Source organism: Canis lupus, chromosome 34 (genome assembly GCF_003254725.2).
Source record: "Canis lupus dingo isolate Sandy chromosome 34, ASM325472v2, whole genome shotgun sequence".
NCBI lineage: Eukaryota > Metazoa > Chordata > Mammalia > Carnivora > Canidae > Canis > Canis lupus.
The window spans coordinates 34,497,338-34,520,688 of NC_064276.1; the positions used below are offsets into that span (position 1 = coordinate 34,497,338).

The following is a 23,351-nucleotide window of genomic DNA, read 5'->3' on the forward strand; positions in this document are numbered from 1 at the left end:
GGCCTACCATGTGATCTGTCCTGGAGAATGTTCCATGTACACTTGAATAGATATTCTGCTGTTTTAGGGTGGAAAATTCTGTGTATATCTTTTAAGTCCATCTGGCCTAATGTGTCATTCAAAGCCACTGTTTCCTTATTGATTTTCTGTCTTGACCATTTATCCATTGATTTAAGTAGGTGTTAAAGCCCTCTACTATTACTGTGTTATTGTCAATTTCTCCCTTTAGGTCTGTTAATATTTGCTTTGTATATTTAGATGGCATTCCTAAGTTGGATGCACAGATACTTACATCCTGTTAGTGAATTGATTCTTTTATCATTATTCAAGGACCTTTTTGTTTCTTTTTACAGTCTTGTTTTAAAGTCTGTTTTACCTGATATGAGTATGGGGGTATGAGTATTAGTAGCCCCAACATTCCCTCTGCCTCTGTTTGCATGAAAGATCTTTTTCCATCCCTTTACTTTCAGTCTGTATGCATCTTTAGGTCTGAAGTGAGTCTATTGTAGGCAAGCATATAGATGGGTCTTATTTTTTTTATCCATTCAGTCACCTTATATCTTTTCCTTGGAGCATTTAGTTCATTTAAAGTAATTATTGATAGGTGTGTACTTCATACCATTTTGTTGCTTTCTGGTTATTTTTTGTAGTTCTCTCTTCCCTTGTGATTGGTTCCTTTCTCTTTTTGTGTATCTATTACAGGTTTTTGGTTTGTGGTTACCATGGGGTTCCACGCGCTATGTGTATATCAGTTTATATTGAGATCATAGTCTTTTTAGTTCTCTAGAAGCACTAAATTTTCATTCCCTTCTTCCTGTTTTATGTATATGATACCATATTTTACCTCTTTTTGGTGTATCCCTGACTAATTTTTACAGATATAATTGATCCTACTGCTTTTATTTTAACCTCCTTACTAGGCTTATGAGTTTTAGATCTACCTTAATTATGTGTTTGCTTTTACTGGGAAATTTTCTCCTCTCATAACTTTCTTCTATTGTGGCCTTTTCTTTCCACTTAAAGAATTTCCTTTAAAAAATATTAAAGATTTTATTCATTTATTCATGAGAGACACAGAGAGAGAGGCAGGCTTCCTGTGGGGAGCCTGATGCCAGACTCAATCCTCAGACCTGGGGATCACAACCGGAGCCAAAGGCAGATGCTTAACCACTGAGTCACCCAGGCGTCCTGCAGAAGCATTTCTAAGGGGGAAATGTATAGTGATATAGGCCTACCTCAAGAAACAAGGGCATTTTAAACAATCTAACCTTACATCTAAAGGAAGTAGAAGAACCGCCTTGTAAAGCTAGTTTAGTGGTGATGAACTCCTTTGTCTGGGACACTCTCTCTCCTTCAACTCTTAGGGATAATCTTGCTGAATAGAGTATTCTTGGTTGCAGGGTTTGTTTTTTCTTTCAGCACTTTGATTATGCCATTCCCTGCTGGCCGATGGAGTTCCTGCTGAAAATGAGTGCATAGCCTTAGGGAGTTTCCCATGTATGTAACTGTTTGCTTTTCTCTTGCCTTTGGGATTCTCTAATTTTTGCCATTTTAATTATGTGTCTTGGTGTGCACCTCCTTGGGTTCATCTTAAGGCTCTCCTTATTTCTTGCACCTAAAGGTCCATTTCATTCCTCAGGTTAAGGAAGTTTTCAGCTGTTATTTCTTCAAGTAAGTTTTTTTGTCCCCCTTCTTTCGTCTCCTTCTGGGATCCCTATAATGCAAATGTTCACACACTTGATATGTCACAGAGGTCCCCTTAACCTAAATTTTAATTTTTGCTGTTCAGCTTGGATGTTTTCCATTACCCTGTCTTCCATATCACTGGCATGTTTTTCTGTATCCTCTAATCCACTGATTTCCTCTAGCATATTTTTAATTTTAGTTATTCTGTTCCTCAGCTCTGACTAGTTTTTATTTCATATCACTTTTGTTGAAGTTCTGAGTTCATTCATTCTTCTCTCAAGTCTGGTGCCTATCTTTCTGACCATGACCTTAAACTCTTTTGGGCATATTGCTTATCTTTCATTTAGCTCTTTTTCTGTGGTTTCACTTTCTTTTGTTTGGGACATATTCCTGTGTCTCCTCATTTTGTCTCATTCTAGGAATTAGGTCAGCTGCTTTTCCTGGTCTTGAATGTTGTGGCCTTGTGTAGAAGGGGGTACTGTGGTTTCCTGCAACGCAGTCCTCCTGGTCACCAGAACCTGTTGTGGCCGAGCCATGACGGCTGCTAGCATGCTGGTGGATGACGCTAGCCCTCTACTCCACTGGCTACAATGATCATCCTTTAGTGTTGAGGGTACATTGGTGGGCAGGGCTTTTTCCTTGCACAGCTGGCTAGTAAGCCCCACTGCAGCCTCTAAAGCATACAGACAGGGCCAGCCCTCTGTCTGCAGTGATCTACTTTGCCTACTGTGTACTCACTGGTGGGCAGGGCTTGCCTCCCATGTGGCTGGCTGTGAGACTTGGTCACAGTAGCTGGGGTTTATTAGTCGGCAGAACTGGCCCTTAGGTGCCTCTGTGACTGCTGCAGACACACTGAGGGGTAGGGCTTGCTCTGTAGCCAGCTGAGAAGCCTAGCTGTAGCAACTGTGTGTACACTGGTATGTGGGGTTAGCTCCCCATGGCAGGAATTGGTATGGAGAGGTGCCTGCCACAGGGGGCAGGTTAGACAGGGCATGGCACACAGTGCTAACAAGGTAAGTGGAGAATGTTAACTGGCTTCTACAAGTGTCTGGCTGTTCAGGCTGGGAGAGGGCGAGAAAAATGGCACCCACTAGCTCTTTCATTCCTGGAGAAAGCTCCTGTATTTCCTGCCCTTCCTGTACACATCCTAAAACAAGTCAGTAAATCTCCCTCACATATATCCCATGCACTTTTCAAACTGCTGCTTCTGTGCTCTGTATCGGGCCTAGTTATTTAGTGTGCTGGCTTTTAAAGGGTGGAGACTTCCTATGGCCTTTCCTATGGCCCTCCAGCTCTCCACTGAGCGTGGAGTTAAGCCACACTGATTTTCAAAGCCAGACATTGTAGAGACTGGTATTCTCAGTCCCAACTCCCCAGGGCCAGGGGTGTCCATTGTGGAATGTCTCCACCTTGTGAGGCCCTCATTTTTGTGAGTAGTCACTCCAGGGGTTTAATTCCTTATGGCATCTTTGTCCCTCTTACCCTTTTTGATGTGACCTTGTCTCTACACCTGGCTGTGGAAGATCTGTTGGCCAGTCCTGGTTTTCAAGTGAGTTGTGCTACGTGTAGCAATTTGCCTCATGTGTCCATGGTGGGGAAGTGAATTCAGAGTTCTCCTTCTCTGCCATCTTCCCTCTCCTGTAAAATTGCTTTTAGAAAATTATACGAAGTCATTTTAATATAGTTGTATCTTTTACACATTTGAAAAAAGTAATGTTCTAAATTATGAAAGAAAAATTTAATAGGCAATAAAATATTAACGTAAGACAATGTGTAAAAATTATTTTAGTTTTTTCATAGATGTCCACCTACTGGTACAAGAGTAAAACCTGCATTAGCTGAGTGCCTGCAAGCTGCTCCATAAGTTGGCCTCCAGTAATAATGCTTTTTAAGGCCATTCGAGACTTCTGCAAGATACACATGTCCATCCACCACAAATGCCTCCACGTCTGTATTGTCTGGTTTTAGACGGCCCATTTGCATTAACTCTGAATATGCCTAGGATTTTTAAGAAGAGAAAAACCTATCATTAAGAAAATTGTTCAATTATCAAAATGAATAAGCTTGCAAAAATTAGAAATAAGTTTTAAGGTATTTTGTTTAATGACTCCCAGAATTAACAATTCTCTGTATTCCCAATTTTGTGGGCCAAGGATCCCATGATCAAAATTTTCAAGTCCTACAGGAGTTCTTAAATGAAGGAGGAAAGAGTTGTAAATGCCCTTGAAAATACAACAATATACATTTCTCAGAAAAATAACCAGATTTTGGCATACAGCTGTATGGAGCTCATGAACTCCTGAAGCTACTTTATAGACTAAGGCTAACAGACAATTTCCGTAGTATTAGACATTGGCCTGGCTGGTAGCCCAATTCCAAATTCATTGTAGAATTTTCTTTGCATAACTCTTACGGGTCCTTGGTATCTTTGTAAGGGTGTCACACAAACATGTTAAAATGGTTGGCCAATAAGGTTATGAGTATAAAGAAAGGCAAATATTTAGAGTGTAAAAGATTCAGAATTTTAGTTGCTTTCTACTCCAGTTTGTCATTATGCCAAACTCAGTTTCTATTGTGTAGAATATGTTTTTCTGAAATCAGGGGTTTAAGTAGTATATCTTATTACTCTTTTTAGAGATGGAATTTTGGATAGTCTTTGCAAATTGAGAATTTTAGCATCTTCATTCTTTCCAAATAAAAACTACTTGTTACAATACTTTTTGTTTGGAAAGTAGTATCAAGGGCTCTATTTATAAGCAACATATTAAAAGCACTCACACTATATGTCTCCAAATTCCATGTCTTGGTTTAATTATTGGGCAGCAGATTGGAGATTGTGCTGCATCAAATTAGAATAAATCAACTAATTTTTAAAATGTTTTAACTTTGGAGGAATTAGGACTGTATAATTCAGTGATCTTTACACCAATATGTAGTATTTGATATCTTCTGCTATTTAAACCACAAAACTTTCCAGTGGTTAATTTTTAGGACTTAGGTTAAAATTTATCAAAACTACAGTGTCTTACTATATTTTGGAATCATTTCTAAGGCCACCTGTGAATGTCTTATATTATAGAGAAGACCCCAGAAAAAGCCTCTGTGAAGAAAAAAAAAAAAAGAAAACTTACCACACATGTAGCCTCATCAAATTTGTTTCCCCAAATGTAGACATTTGAGAGGGTGGGGTTTATTTTCATTGACTGCGAAAGTGCAACAAGGCCTTCTCCCTCTATGTTGTTGCTGACTACTGACAGCCTATGAAAAACAAGTAGTGGTAATCCTGGAAACCAATACATACATCCACAAAGAGTATGCATAAATAGATACTTAAAAGTAATGCTAATTAAAATCTAAGAAACTTCGTTTCCTAAGTGGATGTTTCATGTATGTAGAAAAGCTACATACCAGAAACCCAGTCTGTTTTATTTTAGATCATTCAGTAAACATTTGGGTGGATTACAAATACACCTTTCAGGATAAAGTCATCTGTAGTATTTTCTTTGATTATTTTTTATCTTGGTCATATTGAATGATTATAATTTTTCTATAGAATTCAGGATACTGTAGGAGGTAAGAATTTTCTCATTCTTAAGCAGTCATGACTAGAATCAATCTAATTTTAAATAGACATTACTTTTGAAAAAGAGAAATTGAAATGTTTATTTTTTTTTAATTTTATTTATTTATTTATGATAGAGAGAGAGAGAGGCAGAGACATAGGCAGAGGGAGAAGCAGGCTCCATGCACCAGGAGCCCAACATGGGATTCGATCCCGGGTCTCCAGAATTGCGCCCTGGGCCAAAGGCAGACGCCAAACCGCTGCGCCACCCAGGGATCCCAAGAGAAATTGAATGTTTAATGTCTATTAGAACTTTTCATATTTCATCATGGATCTTGAGTTTTAAGAGGGTTGGGGTTACTATTTTAAATGTTTAGGTTTTTCTCATTGATTAAATATAAAACCATACTAACGCTTTAAGACTCCTGTTGTGTGAAGCAAGAGTTTCACTGAGATACTTTGCTCCTGCATTTTCTATTCTGTTAAAAGAAAGATCTAGTACTTCCAGGGTAGTATTGGTTTTCAGTACATCAGCCAAATACACCATTCCATCACGAGTTATTTTATTGCTGGGAAGGGAAAAATACATGGTTACATTTGAAATATGAAGAATTCTTTTATTCATAAAGATTAACATGCTTCAAAACTGTTGTGTAGAACATTACTTTCTAGTTTAGTAAATATTTTTCTTAAAGATTTATTTATTCATGATAGACATAGAAAGAGGCAGAGACACAGGCAGAGGGAGAAGCAGGCTCCATGCAGGGAGCCCTACATGGGACTCGATCCCAGGACTCCAGGATTGCGCCCTGGGCCAAAGACAGGCACCAAACTGCTGAGCCACCCAGGGATCCCCTCTAATTTAGTAAAGATTTTAATCACTCAGTTTCCAAAAAAGTTAATGAAAATTTGCTATAAAAGGTTGCTTCCATTCTGGTTTACTCCTGATTAAACTGCTCATTCACATTGTTAGGAGATAGAATATTAGTTGAAACTAAATACTAAGGCTTATTAGGACAAAAAGTTGACAACGGTGGTTGTATTTTCTGGTCTTTGAAATTAGTGTCTAACAGTGTGTCCTATGTACTGTGAACATTTACATAGATTATTCCCAGGACTTCTGGATTAACGTATTAATCATCACTTACCAGCTGACATCAAGGTAGCGTAGGCTTCCATTTAGATACAGTGCATCACATAACTGTTTTATACCACAGTTTTTTATATTATGCTTACACATGTGTAGTTCAACAAGGCAGTGATTTTCTTTCAACATGTGGCCTAGGTGAACTGTGGACTCTTCCTAAAAATAGGTAAAATCTTTTTCTAAAATACATTTTGAAGCTGTACGTGTTTATTCCAAACACATGCTAAGTTATTTAAATTAGCTTTTAAAAAAGGAATCAATTAAGACTGTTAGTCTATAGTTTGTTTTGGCTTGGCTTTTTTTTTTTTTTGGCTTGGCTTTTAAGAAAAATCAATTTTGCCACAAATGATACTTTAGCATTTTAAAAACCACTGTATTTGCAAAGTACAGTGACCTAAGTGATGTAAAAGAGGCTGGTTTTAAAAAGTCTTAATTCTGGGTGTGATCCTGGAGACTTGGGATCGAGTCCCACATCAGGCTCCCTGCATGGAGCCTCCTTCTCCCTCTGCTTGTGTCTCTGCCTCTGTCTCTCATGAATAAAGAAATGGAATCTTTTAAAAAAAATTTTAAAAAGTGTCTTAATTCTAAACAATAAAAGTTGGTCCCATGATGTATTGCACATGTTAAGTTCCCTTATTGCTGTCTTCGCAAGAATTTCTAAATGTTTCTTAAACCCTCATATGTTGCTGAACTTCTCAATCTCTACTCTTTACAGACAAAATACAAAAATGTTTCTCAGTGTTGATTCTATTTTTAAAATATACTTATTAGTGCTGTACTATCCAGTTCTTCTCTTTTATAATCATCCCAAATTTCTAAATGTGTTGTACTGTTCTAGTCACTGGAAGACTTATTTTTAATTCCAAAATCTGTTCCCAGGCAAAAAGTATATAACCTCAATGAGGATTTGAATACTAAGCACTTTTAAGTTGTTAACAAAGTCAAAGTAGGTCTTAAAACTAATGGGTCAGTATTTTATGGTAAGGAGAAGCCCTCTTGACTGCTGCATTTTTTTTTTTCTAAGTAAGCTCCATGCCTGGCATATGGAGCCCAATGCAGGGCTTGAACTCACGACCCTGAGGATCAAGACTCTGAGATCAAGACCTGAGCAGAGATCAAGAGTTGGATGCTTAACCAACTGAGCCACCCAGGTGCCCCGAGACTGCTATATATATAATAAAGGTCACTGAAAATTCTGATCACGAACACAGATAACTATGCTCATATTATTGTCTTCTACATAATAACTCAGAAAAACTACAAAAGTTAAATGAAACCACACAGCAGTAGCAGATAGTACATGAGTTTTGTAATGAAAAGTATATGAGTTACATAATTAAACTATCCAAATACTAGCTTTATACTAGCTGTCTGACTTTGGGCAAATTATTTCATCTAGCTTAAGTCTCCATTTCCTTTTCTGTAAGTTAGATAAAATTATACTTCCCCTCACAGAATTAACAAAAAAGTACCTGGCAGAAAATAACTGTTCTATAGAACACTGCATTTTTTTATTCAGTATTCCATAATCCTATATCTGATTTAAATTATTGCTGACATTGGAAAAAGTACACCCAAAGGGAAGCTATAGTTTGGGATCTTAGCAAATGAAAATTGACCACGGGGGGCGGGGGGGGGGGCAGTATTGCTCTGCATGGTGCCTGGAACAGAAAACAGGATATATATTTGTGTTTTATGCTTTGATTGCAATTTTTTTTTTTAAGGTCAAGAAGTTTGGTTGTAGGACCACCCTTGTTAAGGAAAGGAACTAGAACCAGAAATAGTGAAGGGTTTTTAGATCCATTTGCCAAGTTTGACAATTTGCTTAGTATAGCACCTGGCATTCATATTTTTCCATGCTCCTTCAAATAGTGAAATGTAATTCCTTAAATAGGTTTGCAGGCTTATATTTGGGAATGGCAAAGTGTGAAGCACCACACAAGAAGTCTACTCCACAGCCACTGGAGACTAGTACTCCCAGGGATAGAATGGAGGGTGGCTCCTCCACACCTTCCAGGAGTAGGAAGCATGCTAGAGTTTAGCTGACTCCTAGAAGCACCAGGCTGACACCTGAGAAAGGCCTTGGGCTTCTCATAACTATTCTCAGATTTAGGAATGACACCACTTGACATGCTTTAAAAAAAAAGGAATCGTGCTTCCAATGTGATTCCATATAGTTTAACATACTTCCTTGAGACTTTAATCCAGAAAATTTTGATTTAGTCTTCAAATCTGATGTCCTTAATCTGAGAACCTTCTCTGCAACATCTCCTAAAAATCATGTTAAGAAACAAAGCAGCCCTGAAAGCAGGTACCATGTTTTTAGTCATCTTGTGTCCAGTGTGCAGCTTAGCTATAGGATCAAGTCTAGACTTTGCAGGTTGCTCTTTGCATACAGTTTTTGTTTTTAAGTTTTTAAGGTTTATTTATTCATGAGAGACACAGAGACATAGGCAGGGGGAGAAATAGGCTTCCCCACGGGGAGCCTGATGTGGGACTTGATCCTGGGACCCCAGGATCAAGCCCTGAGCTGGAGGCAGACTCAACCACCGAGCCACCAGACATACCTACTCAGGATTTCAAAAGCGGTTTAGTAATATCAACATAACAACAAAATTCACACTGAGTTCTTACACTCCAGTCTTTTTGTCTTGATTACTTTGCTGCTTTACAGGTTTACTCACTGTTAATCTGAGTTCACAAGGGAAAAAAAAAAAAGACCTGGTTTACTGCTTAAATACGTGACATCTAAAATCATAATTTAACTCCATTTTTCTTCAAAATAAGTTTTTCTTCGTAAACGCAGTAAATTCTAAAAATATGAACCTTGACATAACCTTCAATTTATTCACATGTAGTAATATTAAGCTCTCATCACTTTGAATACATACCTGTTCACCATACAGTATAGGTCGGTTTAGGTTTATTCCCTTAATTGTTTGGTTTTGAGTTAGGACTGTAGCAAATGCTATCACACTTTGCATTCCCTAGAAACAGTAAATTCATTAAGGAAATTGATGAAGTATATAACCTCCCTATTTCAAAATCAGTAATTTAGATTTGAAGAAATAAACTCTCTTAAATTTTAAACCCTGAATTATAGTTTGGTCAAACTAGCAATGAATTTCTACTATGTTATGTTCTCTTCCCCTTCCCTAAAATCTGTAAGACAGGAGAGGAGCTCTTAAAGTTTCAGGATCCATTTCCTATGATGTTCACTTCTGGGTTTGCTCCTAAGCCCTCAGGGTTCTGTGGGCTGCAGACCTCAGATGCCCAGACACACGCAGAGCCCAGCGAGGGCTCTACACCACTCACACACACCCTCGTGCAAGCATTCTATATGCATACTCGTACTTCGGGTGTGTGTGGTGGGAAAGGTTACTAATCACCTTTTTCACGGCTTCCACACAGTTCCCTCTTGACCACCTGGGAAGGGCCTCATTCCCCCATATCTATGGTGGACCCCACCACACACACCCAGGTGTTGTGCCAGAAAACCTGGGCCTCCTCACCGCCCGTCTATTCACCCTCACACGCAATTAATCAGTTAAGTCTTAGAGATCGTCTCCATAAGAGGTCTCAGGTTAGCCGTCTGCCCCCACCCCAGCCCCGTACTCACGACGCCTATAGTAACTTCCTAAGTGGTAAGTGAGCTTCCTCTTTCCACCCTCTAGTGCCCCAGAAGCCAGAGTGATCTTTTTGAAGGACCATTATATCATGTAAGCCCTCAAAGCCTTATGATACGTATTTATAATATGACCCCCTCTTCCCCTGGCCTTGACCCACAGCCCATACGATGTTGCTGGATCTGGCCTCTGCAGACCTTTCACCTTCACTTTGCGATACTCTTAACTCCTTGGTCTAGCCATTCTGGCTTTTCAGTTCTTAAAACCTGCCAGGCTTGACATTTCATTATTCATATACGTCTCATGATTTTTGCCATATTTATCAGTTTTACTATTAATAGTTTTCTGTTAAATCACTCACTTTTTCCAATTTTAAAGCTCTATCACTACCAGAAATGGAAAACTGTAATTCCTCAAAATAGAAAGCATCTGTAAAATACAGATAAAATACAATAGTAGTAAAATCACCTCAATCCATAATAGCAATGCGACCCATACCACGCTATTTTAGAGTCTGTGTGTGCTGGACCCCTGCCTGGAATGTTGTGCCATGGACCCTCTTCCAAGGCAGTTTTTTCTCATCCTTCATGACTCGTAACTATTACGTCCTCAAATATTAGGCAACTGTCCTATCATGCATATTCCCTCCTTCCAAATGGAGTACTTGGCCATCTTTGTAGCACTTTTCTCTTTATCGATAGAATAAATTAGAACTAGAATATAGGTTTTCTAATGAAGTAGCAGTTGTTTAATTAAACAGTCTTTAAAAAATCCCATTTAGGTTAAGAAGGGTTCTAGATAGAAGCTTAGGAACAATTTTATTCTAGGCATTCCTCTATAGTATTATTTAATACAACCTGATTTTATTAATAGCACCATTATGTCTAATAGTAAAAAAAACTTTTGGTGATATTTAGGGACAAGTTTATTCATTTATAAGACTGTTATTTAGCTGGTCTCTTTAACGGTTCCCTATCCTGGTTTCCAAGAATGATGCAGTACCTGGGTGATTTTTCTCATAAGTATTTTACTCACCAGATCACAGTCACCCAGATCTAATTTTTCTAAAGATGAATTAATTTGCAGCATTGCAGCAAAAAACATTCCACCTTTATTTTCAATCTTGTTCCCAGTCATTCTGAGGTATTTCAGAGTTGTATTCTTCTGAAAAGGAAAAGAATCAAAACTTCATTAAATTCTTCCACAGAATTGTCTTTTGATTACATAAGTTAGGAGACTATTACTATTTGCAAACTCATCAATTTTTCATGAAGATAGAATAGGCTGTACTCCTTAAAGGTAAATATTGTTTCCCAATAAGAGATGAAAAAAATCCAGCTTATTTTTGTAGTGTCAGGATTCCCAGGAAACCGATGCTGAAACAATGCCTAGTAAATGATGCAGATTTTAATTAATTTTCCTTTCACTGGGAAATCTATACATTTGTTTTCTAAAAAAAATTATACTGCTTTTTAAAATTGTGAAATTCATATAACCCACAACCATTTTAAAGTGTACAATTCACTGGTTTTTAATAAAGTCACAATGTTATACAGCCATCACCTAGCTAGTTCCAAAATACTTTCATCATCCCCTCACCCCCCACAAAAGAAGACCCTGAACTATTAAGCAGTCATTCCATATTCTCCCTGTATTACTTTTTTTTTCAAGATTTTATTTATTCATGAGAGACACAGAGAGAGAGAGAGAGGCAGAGACACAGGCAGAGGGAGGAGCAGGCTCCATGCAGGGAGTCGGACGTGGGACTCGATCCCAGGTCTCCAGGATCACACCCTGGGCAGAAGGCAGACCCTTAAACCGCTGAGCCACCCAGGCTGCCCTCCCTGTATTACTTTTAAAGGAATGTAATTTCTCAGACACTTGCAAAGTTTAACTCCTCATTCCACTCCTTTCACTATTCTTTCACAAAGAAAGACGTTTTCTAATATTCACACGGAAGTCTGCAAATATTGACAGGACATTATTATAGACAAAAAGTGGAAACCCAAACATCCTTAACTGATGCATGAGTAGGATATATCCAAACAAGGGAACATTATTCAGCAGTAAAGAAGGAATGAAGTTTGTTACAATACAGATGAACCTGGAAAGTATTAAGCCGGTCACAAAAGACTATATATTGTAAGAGTCCATTTATGTGAAATGTCCAGAATAGGCAATCTATAGATGGAATATAGATTAGTGACTGCCAGGAGCTGGGGAGTGAAAGAAGCATGGAGAAGTGAAAGAAGTATTGCTAATGGGTGCAGAGCTGCTTTTTTGGGATAAAAATGTTCTAAAAACAGTGATGGTCACACAGTTCTGAATATACAAAAACCTACTGAACACCTTCAAATTTTCATGGAAAATTTTTGTGAATTATCTTAATAAAGCTATTTTTTAAAGAAGTTCAAAAGTGTTCATGTAAGGTTACATTTTAATAAATTGAAGGGTAATGAAAATACACATTTGCACGAGTTCATAATAACATTTGACCCTGTTAATTACAAGCTATCAGAAGGTAAAATTCCCAAAGAAAATATTAGTTTGAGGTCTATAAATACTTACATGTAGTGCTTTAGCAATCAGCTCTCCACCTTCGGGCCCAATATCATTAAACATAAGATTTAAGTAAATGAGTTTATGTTGTTTCTATAATAAGAGAAAAGAAGCTATTACACAGGTAATTATGAGGAAAAAAATATCAGTATAGGAGCTGCTTAATTTAAGTAAAAGTATTTACCTCCAAAGAAAATCTTTGTAACATAGAAAATCTGAAAGTCCAACAAAAGAAACTACCATTGAGGGGTGGGGGATGGGGAGGGTGTAAATGACCATTCTCATTTAAACATAACTGCAAAATAAATGAAAGAAAAAGATTATTCTGATTGATGATTCAAAGTACGAATGTCCTTTATATATTTAACTGTTCAGGTTTGCAAAAGAGGACTCAGGAGCTCTAGGTACCAACAATCTACTGATAACACACACACAAGTGGGTTTTCAGTGTTTTTTTTTTTTTTTAAGATTTTATTTATTTGACAGGACATAAGCAGGGGAAGCAGCAGGCAGAGGGAGAGAGAGAAGCAGGCTCCCCGCTGAGCAGGAAGCATGATAGGGGCTCCATCCCAGGACCCTGGGACCATGACTCGAACCAAAGGCAGACACTGAACCGACTGAGCCCCCAGGTGCCCCTTTTCAGTATTTCAAGTGTTATAAATACAGTGCAAGTCAGGACCCTGGACATTTTGCAAAACTAGCATTTTATGTGTGTGCCCCTAGTCTAGGGGGTTTCACTGTAAACAAAACTAAGAACATTTTGATGATTTTTGCAGCATTTTGTACTTGCTGAGAATAAATTAGTTCATATTCTTTTTCAAATCTTCACTTTGCTTCTGCTCTGTGCCATCTCACGAATATGCAAGATCATTTTAAAGCTCATTGGAAGCAGGTTTAGCAGTTGGGACAAGTAGGTAGGAACTTAAAGAGCTAACTAACTTAAGAGGTATCAAAGAAATGATACAGGCTGCTTTAAACATTTTAACTGAAAATACAGACATATACCCATATTTTCCAGTCTTCTGATGTTGAAACAAAGCCTTAAAGTACACCTACTCTGATTGGTGGAGCAGGCTGGGTTTTTTTTTGGTTTTTGTTTTTTTTACCTCACTTTCTTTCTTAAATAAAATGTAACCTTAATGCAGCATTTCAGCATGGACATCTCCAAAGTGAAGTCTGCAATAAAGGGTTAACTTAGCAGGCTTGGGGTGCTCAAACCCTGCACCTTCCAAAGAAAGGACTGGTTCTTCACTGACTTCTGGAAGAAAACAAAGAGAACTAAGAACGTTTTGTAGTAAAATACCTGGAGCAGTCTTGCAGCATAGTATGCACCAACGTCACTTATGAGGTTATATCTAACATCCAAACCTGAAGAACACAGATGAATAGAGATGGATATTCCATATACTGAATAATTAAAATCAGGAAAATGAAAGCAAGAGGTAACGATTGTTAGGGAGACATATACCATTAATATATAGATTCTTCTTTAAAATTCTGGAAAGAATCCAAAAATCTTCACCTGTTACTCTTTCTACTGGCATTAAGCAACTGTTACCAGCAATGTTTAATGTGAGTCCTTCCAACCTGTTAAAGTACAAAAAAGAAACCCAATAAAGAAATGAGTATTTTTTTCTTCCCCCGTAAACAGTAACATCATGAATAGCATTTACTGAAACCAGGTATGTATCACAATACAGATTTATACCAAGTAACTTAAGACTACTGAATATTCTGCAGATTTTGTAAATACTTTTACACTATATAATTTTTTCTCACACACACACAAAAAAGGTATCTCTACTTGATAACGATGACATCAAAGACTTCAATGATTTTCATAAGTAAATCCAGCTCACAGGAGTTCAGGACAAATCTGAAGGTTAGACTTGGAGAGCGCGGGCGGGTCTAGTGCTCTTCCCCGTACTCCACTACCCTCAAGGCCAACTAACCGCGCCCATCATCTACTTCTCCAAATCAAAGGGTATGTGTGTCCATTTTAATAAGCATTTGCAAATCATCTTAAACAAATCACTCAGTATTCCAAGGTTTTCACACAGATCCAATGTCAGTGGATATTATGTAATCAAGTATTTGTCTTCCTTACCCCTTTTCAATTTCTTTATCCACTTCTTGGAGCTTATGCAATATAAAATAGTTAATTTTCTGGGACTTTTCCACACATAGATTATAATAATTCTCCTGGAGATGGCCAATAATTTCTGGAGCTTTTGAAAGATAAGTACATTGCTCTTCATCACTTAGAAGTTATACCAGGATCTTTCCTGTCCCCTACCCCCCCCAATTGCACTTCTTTCAAAGATATGAATGTGTGTGTGTATAGAGTCAGGGGTGAGGAAGAAAAGGAGATAGAATTAAGAATAGAGAAAGGAAGATGGAATTGGGAATAAAAATGCTGTCTGGAGAAGCATGCACTGAGGGTGGGCAGACACTAACTTGCAAGTGGCACAAGGGAAAAACTGGTCCTGGTAGCTGAGGAAAGGGATATTCAAAGAAATTAAATACTTTGTTCAAAACCATACAGCTAATAAGGGCAGAGTATAAAAACAGACTCCAAAGCCTCTTTTTGCCACCTTGGATTAGGGTGACTCACGGGTTTTGGTTTTTGTTTTTTTTCCATGACTTCAAATAAAGACACTCTTATCAGAGAGTCCAAACTCTAAAAGGATCCGAAAAATCACCAAGTCCCAGAAGCTTCTTAGATGCCCTCCACACCATCCTTGAATGTAGCTCTGGCGGTTCCTCCTAACGCTGAGTTGAGGCCTGGCTCATAGAAGCTCTTTGCCCTCCCTGCCTTTCCATTTCCTCTTTGTAAAGCTTGATTTTTCTCTGTTCAGTCCTTAATAAAGACAACAGAAACAAAGCAGGAGTTGAAATCTTCCTCTGTTATGCCTGCAGCTTTCCTTAACGGCCTTACTGTTTTTGGTATTAATTTAAAAGGATCTTTTGCATTCTGGGGTGGAATCTATGTTAGCAGCACATACCACTATCTTTGTTTTTTGTCCTATCTTTTGTATAGGTCTCTTAAAAAAAAAATCTGCTCAGACATCTCACTACTCAACCAGCCTGGTGTCTTCAGGAGCCAACTTCTGAGTCTCTGCATCTCAAGAGATATCCTTGGCTGAGTAGATTTCCGCACTACATGAACTCAAGAGTTTGCTAAACAAATTTGCAAGACAAGATTTTAAAAAAAAGATTTTATTTACTCATGAGAGACACAGAGAGAGAGCCTGAGACATTGGCAGAGAGAGAAGCAGGCGCCATGCAGGGAGCCGGATGCGGGACTCGATCCTGGGACTCCGGGGTAACAACCCAAGCCAAAGGCAGACGCTCAACCCCTGAGCCACCCAGGCGTCCACAAAACAGGATTTAAAATGAGGAACATTAAAAAATGAAAGCAGTAGACTTTTCTTAATAGTTTTTAAAATAACCTTTAAAAAATTAACCCACTTATTCCAGACAACTTGGAAATTTCAGTATCAAAAGCAGCTAAATATCAGCAATCCCCTTGCTAAAGAACCATGACAACGGAGGCTCACGTGGAATTCAACCTATAAAATGCTACTTCAATAGCAAACAGATCTTGAAGGAATTTACTTGTTGGAGCTGGGATCCCACTGGGCTTCTTTCTTCCCTTTCTGGCTCCTACCTTCCTCGGTATTAAAAAGAGAAGAGGGGCAGCCGGGGTGGCTCAGTGGTTCAGCGCTGCCTTGGGCCCAGGGTGTGACCCCGGGGTCCTGGGATCGAGTCCTGCGTCAGGCTCCCTGCATGGGGCCTGCTTCTCCCTCTGTCTGTGTCTCTGCTTCTCTCTCTGTGTCTCTCATGAATAAATAAGTAAAATCTTAAAAAAAAAAAAAATGAAAAAGGAGAAGACTGCCCTGAGAATCCCTGAGGTTCAGTGCCACCCTCAACGGGCGGCACCATACCCGAGGCCTGCAGAAGAAATGTGTCAGACTTGAACTCCTGGTTTCTCTGAGCGAAGGAATCTTCCACTACAACCTGAATAGGGCTAAAGAAAGTCACGAGAAGATTCTTATTACCTGACCACGGGTTTAAAGTATTTAAAAGTTTCTGCTCTACTTTGGGGTTTAAAGTATTTAAGTTTCTGCTCTATTTTCCCTGCTGTGCTCCCTTGCTTTAAAATTCACCTGTTGCAACGTCAGGATTCTACGGCACTAGTAGCTTATTTCCTGTATTCCTATTAGGGGAGCAGTAACAAGTCCGGTCTCAACCTGCCAAGAAAGCTAAAACTAGGGCTAACCAGTTGCACAAGGAAATAGCAAGAGTCTGACTCAGACGTCCCTCTTCATCCGTGCCGGTCTCGTATTCCAAGTACCTTTCACCTGGTAGCACGTTTTACATGTTCTAAAGAAAGGCCTCATTTTGCAGGTGGCGGCGCACGCCCTCCTGCGCTGGAGCAGCCAAGGCCCAGGGAGCCCAGGGCTGGGAGGGGGCAGCCGGGGTGGGGCGGCCGTGGGACTTCGACAAGCGAGTTTAACCTTCCCCGGCTTCAATTTCCTCGTATGCTCGGGGCGGAGCACGACGCCCATCTCAAGCTTGCTGCTATTTATTATTATTATTATTATTATTATTATTATTATTATTATTTATTAATTAATTTATTTATATTTAGCTTTAAGTGAAGATCTTAGTCCCGGGGGAGGGGGCAGGCCTGGGCGGGGGGTCGCAGGGCCACAGGGGCGGCGCCGGGTCGGGGCTGAGCCCAGGGGCCAGGGCAGCTCCGGAGGCCGGCGGGGCTGCTCGCGGCTGCAGGCCCAGGCACGCGCTTCCCGCCCAGCACCCAACGCGGACGGCGGCCGCCGGCAGGGCCCCGGGGAGGGGGGCGCTGGCGCTCCCGGGGCACCTCCCGGTCCCCGGCTCCGCGGAGGAGCTGCTGGGCGCTCCCGAGGCCCGCGGCCGCCCGGGGGCGCCCTATTCCTTACCACTACCGCCAGCCGGCGCCCAGGACAGGGCCCGGGTCGCGGCGGGGGCGGGGGCGGGGGGCAGAGGCGGGGGCCCGGCCGGGGCGGCCTCGCTGCAGCGGTCCCACATCCTCCGTCCCGGTTCCCGCGCCGCGCCGACGCGTTGTCATGGCGACCGCGCGCATGCGCCTGCGCGCCCCAGGCCGCCCGCCGGGGCTGCGACCACGCGGCTCCCGAGCGCCCCCTGCAGCCCGCGGCCCGCGGTGGCGGTCGGGCCCCGAGGCCTGGGGGGCTCCTCGCTCACGCCGACCGCCTGCAGGTGCCCCGGGCCCGGACGAAGACCGCAGGGGACCGCGGCCCGGGCGTGAACCTGGGGACCGGGGGTCGAGCCCCGCGTCGGGCTCCCTGCATGGAGGCTGCGGCTCTGCCTCTCTCCTTCTGTGTCTCATGAATGAATAAATAAAATCTTAAAAAAAAAAAAGCAAAAAACAAAACAAAACAGAGAAAATACGTTCCTGAGGCTTGGGGGGCACGGCCGGGGGCCCGGGGCCGGGGCTACAAAGACGATTATGACACAGCGTCCTCCCCAAAGTGTGCAGGTCCCTGCGGGGCCCAGCGGGCAGCGCCGGCTCGGAGGGGGCGGGGGCTAAGGGAGCCTCGCGGAGGGCGGCGCGTCAGGGAGGCCTTCCTGGAGGAGGAGGCTTCCTGGAGGAGGAGGCTCCCGGACCCGCCCCAGCGATCTCCCCCCTCCCGCACCCCAGGGCGGCACAGCGGGGCGCAGCCGGGACGCGCAGGTACTTGGATGTCCAGCCCCGAGGTGGGCGCAGGTGGGGCCCGGTGCGTCCCGAGGAGCCCGGCTGGCAGGTGTGGGAGCCCCCCCCCCCCGGGGCCGCAGGTGCAGATGGAAGGGGGCGGCGGGCTGAGGCCGCTGCACCTGCGCCCCCAGAGAGGCCCGGCGAGGCTGGACTTGGGGACCAGCCCAGCCGTCCTTACAGGGCGCGGGTGGGAGCGCAGGAGGGAGGAGGGAAGGAAGGGGCTTGGGTTCGGGGCCGCCGGCCACAGGAAGGCGTTGAGAAGCAGAAGGGAAGGCCCGCAAGGGAAGCCCGGAGGCTTCTGCCCCCAGTCAGAGGTGGAGACCCCAAGGGCCCGGACCTCTGTCCTTGGCACCCGCTGCCCAGGGGCCGCGCCCCGCGAGCCAGGGGTCTCTTGACACCCTGCGTAGCCTTTCAAGCCTCACCTGAATCATTTCAGGCTGAACATGACTAGAAAATACTGTTTTCATTTACCCCATGTGCTACCGACAAAGCGGAGGGTAGCTTGGAACACTAGAGCATGAGCGGGGGCACCCCCCCCCCCAGCACCCAGCGCCCCAAGCACCCTCAGGGGATTTGGAGTTGAGTAGAGGAAAGTCAAGAAGGGCTCAGGATTTATTCGTTGCTGCCCCAGGGGAAAGGAGCGGTGCTCTAAGCGAGCAAGAGGCACCAAGCACTTTGCTCCGAGGGTGACCAACAAACAGGGCCACCTGCTTTCAACCGTCACACGGCCCTTGAAGCACTGTTCTCCTACAGCGGAGCCGTGTTGGCACAGAGCTACCCCCTCTGTGTCCAAATGCAGACCAAATAGGATGGTCAAAAAAAAAAAAAAAAGAAAAAGAAAAAGAAAAAGAAATGCCCCCCTGTACAACTCATTTCCATCAGTACATTTTTCATTAACCCAATGATTTCCAGATGGAGGAGAGATGTAATTTAAAAAAAAAAAATTTTTTTTTTTTTTTTTTTAAATTCTCCCCTTGAGAATCACCGGCTGGGGGTAGGTAGGGAGGTCGGGGAGACCGGTTGCTGAGCTGGCTTCCAGGAAACTTCAGTGGATTCACTGGGGGCTTATGTGTCAAGAACCCAGAGTGGAGGTCTAACTGGACTCTCAGCCGTCCTGAAGTCAGAACCGAAGGGAATACATGAGGGTGTACGGTCCCCATTCTTCTTTTTTTTTTAATATTTTATTTATTTATTCATGATAAACACACACACACGCACACGCAGGCAGAGGGAGAAGCAGGCTCCATGCAGGGAGCCTGATGCGGGACTTGATCCCAGGACTCCAGGATCACACCCTGGGCCAAAGGCAGGCGCTGAACCACTGAGCACCCCCCCATGAATCCCCCATCCTCATTTTTCCATAAGACAGCATTTACATTTCTCTGGCACCTTATAGTAGGAAACTTTAGTTGTTGTATCTTTTTTTTTTTTTTTTAAGATTTTATTTATTCACTCATGAGAGACACAGAGAGAGGCGCAGAGACACAGGCAGAGGGAGAAGCAGGGAGCCCGACGCCGGACTCGATTCCAGGTCTGCAGGATCACGCCCTGGGCCGAAGGCAGGCCCTAAACCACAGAGCCACCCGGGCTGCCCAGTAGTTGTATCTTTATATAAGTAACTTAATAGGCAGGTCTTGGACTATGGTTTTATAGAAGACCCAGAAATATTTTTTAAATGTTTCTTTTATTGTAACTTTTTAAAAAGCCAACAGCATGAGGTTTCATTATAATCTAAGGAAGTCCTGTCTTGAGGAAACACAATAGGGTCTAGGTAAGTGGTTTCCCGCTGACATGGAGCTAGAACCTAAAAGAATCCAGGAGAATCAGTGTCTAACAGGCCCCTTGGCTATTTTCCCCAGCTAAGCCGCTGGCAGGTGCCAGGCCCAGCAGAGCCCTGGTGGATTCCTGCTGGGTGTCTCGGCGGCTTGTGGCGGAGAAAGTCGTGTCATGGAAAAGCTGGGCGGGGACGGATAGAGGGGACGGATAGAGGGGGACCCAGTGGTCGAGAAGCTTAGTCCTTCTGGTCTGAGGAGCCGAGACAGTCCGCCAGCGGTCAGCGCCTCACCGGTGCTCATCCCGCAGCAGTTTGCAAAACCACATTCTAAAAGGGGGGAAAGAAGAGCTTTGCCTGTGAATGACTAGATCTATAGTTTGGGGGTGCACGTGGAGGAATGAGGGGAAGAAACGTTTCTGAAGCGGGGTAAAATGCCATTTCGAGTCTATTGAAAGAAGACAAGTCCTGGGAGGCTCGTTGAGATGCATAGTTTGGGGACAAGGGGGGCAGGGGGCGCCCGGAGCAGCCCAAGCTCAGGGGTCGGGCCGAGCCCCTCTCCAGGGTCACTGGCCTGGGTGCTCGGGGACAGAGGCTCGGGGCGGCGCTGCGGCTTCGCGGCCAGACTGCGGAGCTTCCCCGCCCGCGGCTCTGAGCACAGCGAACCAAGGGCGCCCTGAGGTGCTGCACCCCGAGTGGGCCCTGAGGCGCTGCACCCCGAGAGGGCACCCTGAGGCCTTGCACCCCGAGTGGGCGTCCTGAGGCCTCTGCAGACCCCGAGTGGGCACCCTGAGTCCTTGCACCCCGAGTGGGCGTCCTGAGGTCCTGCACCCCGAGTGGGCGTCCTGAGGCCTCTGCAGACCCCGAGAGGGCACCCTGAGGCCTTGCACCCCGAGTGGGTGTCCTGAGATCCTGCACCCCGAGTGGGCCCTGAGGCCTCTGCGGACCCCGAGTGGGCGCCCTGAGGCCTCTGCACCCCGAGTGGGCACAGACCCTCCAGTGGGAGGGCTCAGTCCCCCAGGGCTGCTGCCACTTGGGGTGCCGGTCACCAGGCCCTACAAGTCAGGGGCTCCCGCAGCTCCCTCCTGAGGTTCAGTCATTTGCCTTAACGGTTTCCAGAACTCAGAACTGTGTTCTAAAACCTACGAGTCAGGAACCCTCAAGTGGAAGAGCCGCCCGTGGGGAGAGGGCGCAGGCCTCCTTGATGTGCTCAAGGCCCCAAGGCCCTCCCAGCCCCGCCGTCTGGGGGATTTCTAGAGGTTCCCTTCCTAGGCCACCACGCTGGCCTAAATCACTGGCCACTGGGGATTAACTCAACCTCCAGCCCCGAACGTTCCACTCGCCTCGACCCGTGGGTCTCCCTCTGGCCCTGGCCCGGCTCCGGGAGGCTCTCTGGGGCCGCAGGAGAGTGACCGAGTTAAAAGGACTCGGGTGTGCTTGGTTGGGGCTTAGTAGGAAGAGCAAAAGGCCCTCTTCTCCAACCCCTCAGAAAATACCAAAGGATTTAGAAGCTCTTGTATCAAGAACTTGGGGACAAAAGACCAAATACATATTTATTGCTGTCTCACAACATCACACCCAGAATCTGCCTTTATTATTGGTTGAGCCGTTTAGACTTTCCCACACCCCTGCTAAAAACCGAAATTTGCTTGCATAAAAGTTTTCCACTCAGCCTCAGTATTACCTGAGAGGAGACTTAAGCCTCTTTCCTAGGATTTTAGTCTCCCAGACATTTTTATCAAAGCAAAGGGTGTTCCCATGACCATTACATGGTTCTCCGGTCCTGGGCGTATGGAGTTTTTCGGCTTGTCTGTGTCAGAGGGAGAAGATCAACCAGGTGGAGCTTTAAGTAAAATCTTGAAATTATTTTGACTAGAAGTGGTTATTTATGCTAATCAGGGAGTCATGCTAACCTCAGGACCCTAATCTTATCTATCCAGTTGGTGTCTAATCAGACTTGGAAACAAATGTCCACCAACACTTGATATAAATGTGAGAGGGATGATCATTTTCTTAAATGGTTTTCTCAGGCATCAAAAATCACACAAAAAAGGGTTAATTATTAAACTACCCAAACCCTGGCTCCTTGAAATGACACAACAGTCATTACACTTAGAAATTCTGCAGTAATATTGGGTTGTAACAGGTTAATCTGACCGGGTTGTGGTAGCAATCCTTTTTTTTTTTTTTGCAGTAGCAATCCTTATGAAAAAAATATAGCCGATAAGGAACCCATCTCCTCTGTTCTTATTTACTGAGGCTGAATAACTGGCCAGGCTGTTGCAAATCTGACTTTACAACCTCCTTTTATTAAGTCTGCTAATGGATATACAATATATATAGCTTTCAGAGGCCATCAAATTGGTTCCAGACACATGTGGGCTATATGATTCTGGCGAGATAACATATGTACACACACGTTCAGACATTCTAGTCAGGTCTCATCGTGGTACCAGATGAATGTTAGGAGAAATAATTCATTTTATGGGTCTGGAAGCCCAGACGCACTTGTGTTAACGCTAATCAGATGGCCAGTCCGCAGCAATCTTCCCCCAGCTGACTCTGCTGGAAGGCCACAGAAGAAAATCAAGCTTGAATGCTCGCACCCAAGACTGATTTTAATAAAAACCATTCTTGTAAACAAACGTTAATATCTTCAGTGAGGTTAAGAGAAATTCTATGCTCCTGCCGCCACTTCCTACTATGTCCTGAGAAAAGACCATTTGGTTAGTTTCTGTATCTGTAAAGCAGAGGTCGTAATGGTGCCTGCTTCTTAGGGTTCTAGTGAGGATTACACACATTAATTGAAGTTAAGCTAAGAGGGTATAGTGTCCTGAGTGTTGTCTATTTTCATTTCTACCGTGGCCTTGGTCTGTACACTGTGGATGGTCTAGCAGTCTTCAGCATTGTCAGTAGTTTGATATTTAGGACACTGGAAATTTGACCCTACAGGACTGGACAGTAGTAAGTCAATCTAATGATCAAATGACAAATGTCAGAGACAGTTCATTCAAGATGTAATTTAATCAATGTTAAGCTTTTTTTTTTTTTTTTGAGATTTTATTTATTTATTCATGAGAGAGACACACACACACACAGAGGCAGAGACACGAGCAGAGGGAGAAGGAGGCTCCCTGCGGGAAGCTCGATGCGGGACTCAATCTGGGAACCCCCAGATCACACCGCTGAGCCACCAAGGTGTCCCAGTTTTTTTCTTTCTTTAAATAACAGAGAGCAACCCT

General features: G+C 43.2%; 3 protein-coding genes across 26 annotated transcripts in view; 2 read left to right on the forward strand and 1 right to left on the reverse strand.

Moving 5' to 3' along the window:
* MYNN (myoneurin) overlaps window positions 1-7,610 on the forward strand; it is a 33,115-nt gene extending 25,505 nt beyond the window's left edge. For 8 of the 15 annotated variants that reach the window (XM_049105801.1, XM_049105804.1, XM_049105809.1 and 5 more), the window contains one exon: window positions 7,420-7,610. The gene's annotated coding sequence lies outside the window, so the exon portion shown is untranslated. Of the gene's footprint in view, window positions 1-1,419; window positions 4,813-7,419 lie in introns of those variants that run through there. The other 7 variants (XM_049105807.1, XM_049105808.1, XM_049105811.1 and 4 more) reach the window with 4 other exon arrangements.
* On the reverse strand, window positions 3,410-17,669 carry LRRC34 (leucine rich repeat containing 34). Of its 4 annotated transcripts, none has more exons than XM_049105816.1 (11): window positions 17,545-17,669; window positions 14,688-14,808; window positions 14,049-14,167; window positions 13,884-13,948; window positions 12,590-12,673; window positions 11,057-11,185; window positions 9,287-9,382; window positions 6,397-6,551; window positions 5,662-5,817; window positions 4,818-4,944; window positions 3,410-3,684 (listed from the first exon to the last, which is right to left on the reverse strand). In XM_049105816.1, exons 1-11 carry the CDS (start codon window positions 17,651-17,653, stop codon window positions 3,481-3,483), a joined length of 1,365 nt encoding a protein of 454 aa, XP_048961773.1. In that variant the 5' UTR covers window positions 17,654-17,669; the 3' UTR covers window positions 3,410-3,480. The 4 variants fall into 4 exon arrangements, with proteins under 4 accessions (XP_048961773.1, XP_048961774.1, XP_025281317.1 ...); XM_049105817.1 differs by lacking the exon at window positions 14,688-14,808 and adding an exon at window positions 16,863-16,944; XM_025425532.3 differs by lacking the exon at window positions 17,545-17,669 and adding an exon at window positions 15,283-16,017.
* Window positions 17,670-18,129: 460 nt separating this feature from the next.
* Window positions 18,130-23,351, forward strand: part of LRRIQ4 (leucine rich repeats and IQ motif containing 4) — a 20,099-nt gene continuing 14,877 nt past the window's right edge. For 4 of the 7 annotated variants that reach the window (XM_025425537.2, XM_025425538.2, XM_025425541.3 and 1 more), the window contains exon 1: window positions 18,131-18,317. The gene's annotated coding sequence lies outside the window, so the exon portion shown is untranslated. Of the gene's footprint in view, window positions 18,388-23,351 lie in introns of all 7 variants that reach the window. The other 3 variants (XM_025425540.3, XM_025425543.3, XM_025425539.3) reach the window with 2 other exon arrangements.

Excerpts from the sequence above, each read along its gene's own strand:
- LRRC34 (XM_049105816.1), bottom strand. The coding sequence starts at position 17,653 with ATGTGGGACCGCTGCAGCGAGGCCGCCCCGGCCGGGCCCCCGCCTCTG. Across the intron at positions 12,674-13,883 it reads ATGCTGCAAGACTGCTCCAG|AAACAACATAAACTCATTTA; the intron begins GTATTTTACTAC and ends CTCTTATTATAG. Across the intron at positions 5,818-6,396 it reads CGCTACCTTGATGTCAGCTG|CAATAAAATAACTCGTGATG; the intron begins GTAAGTGATGAT and ends TTCCCTTCCCAG.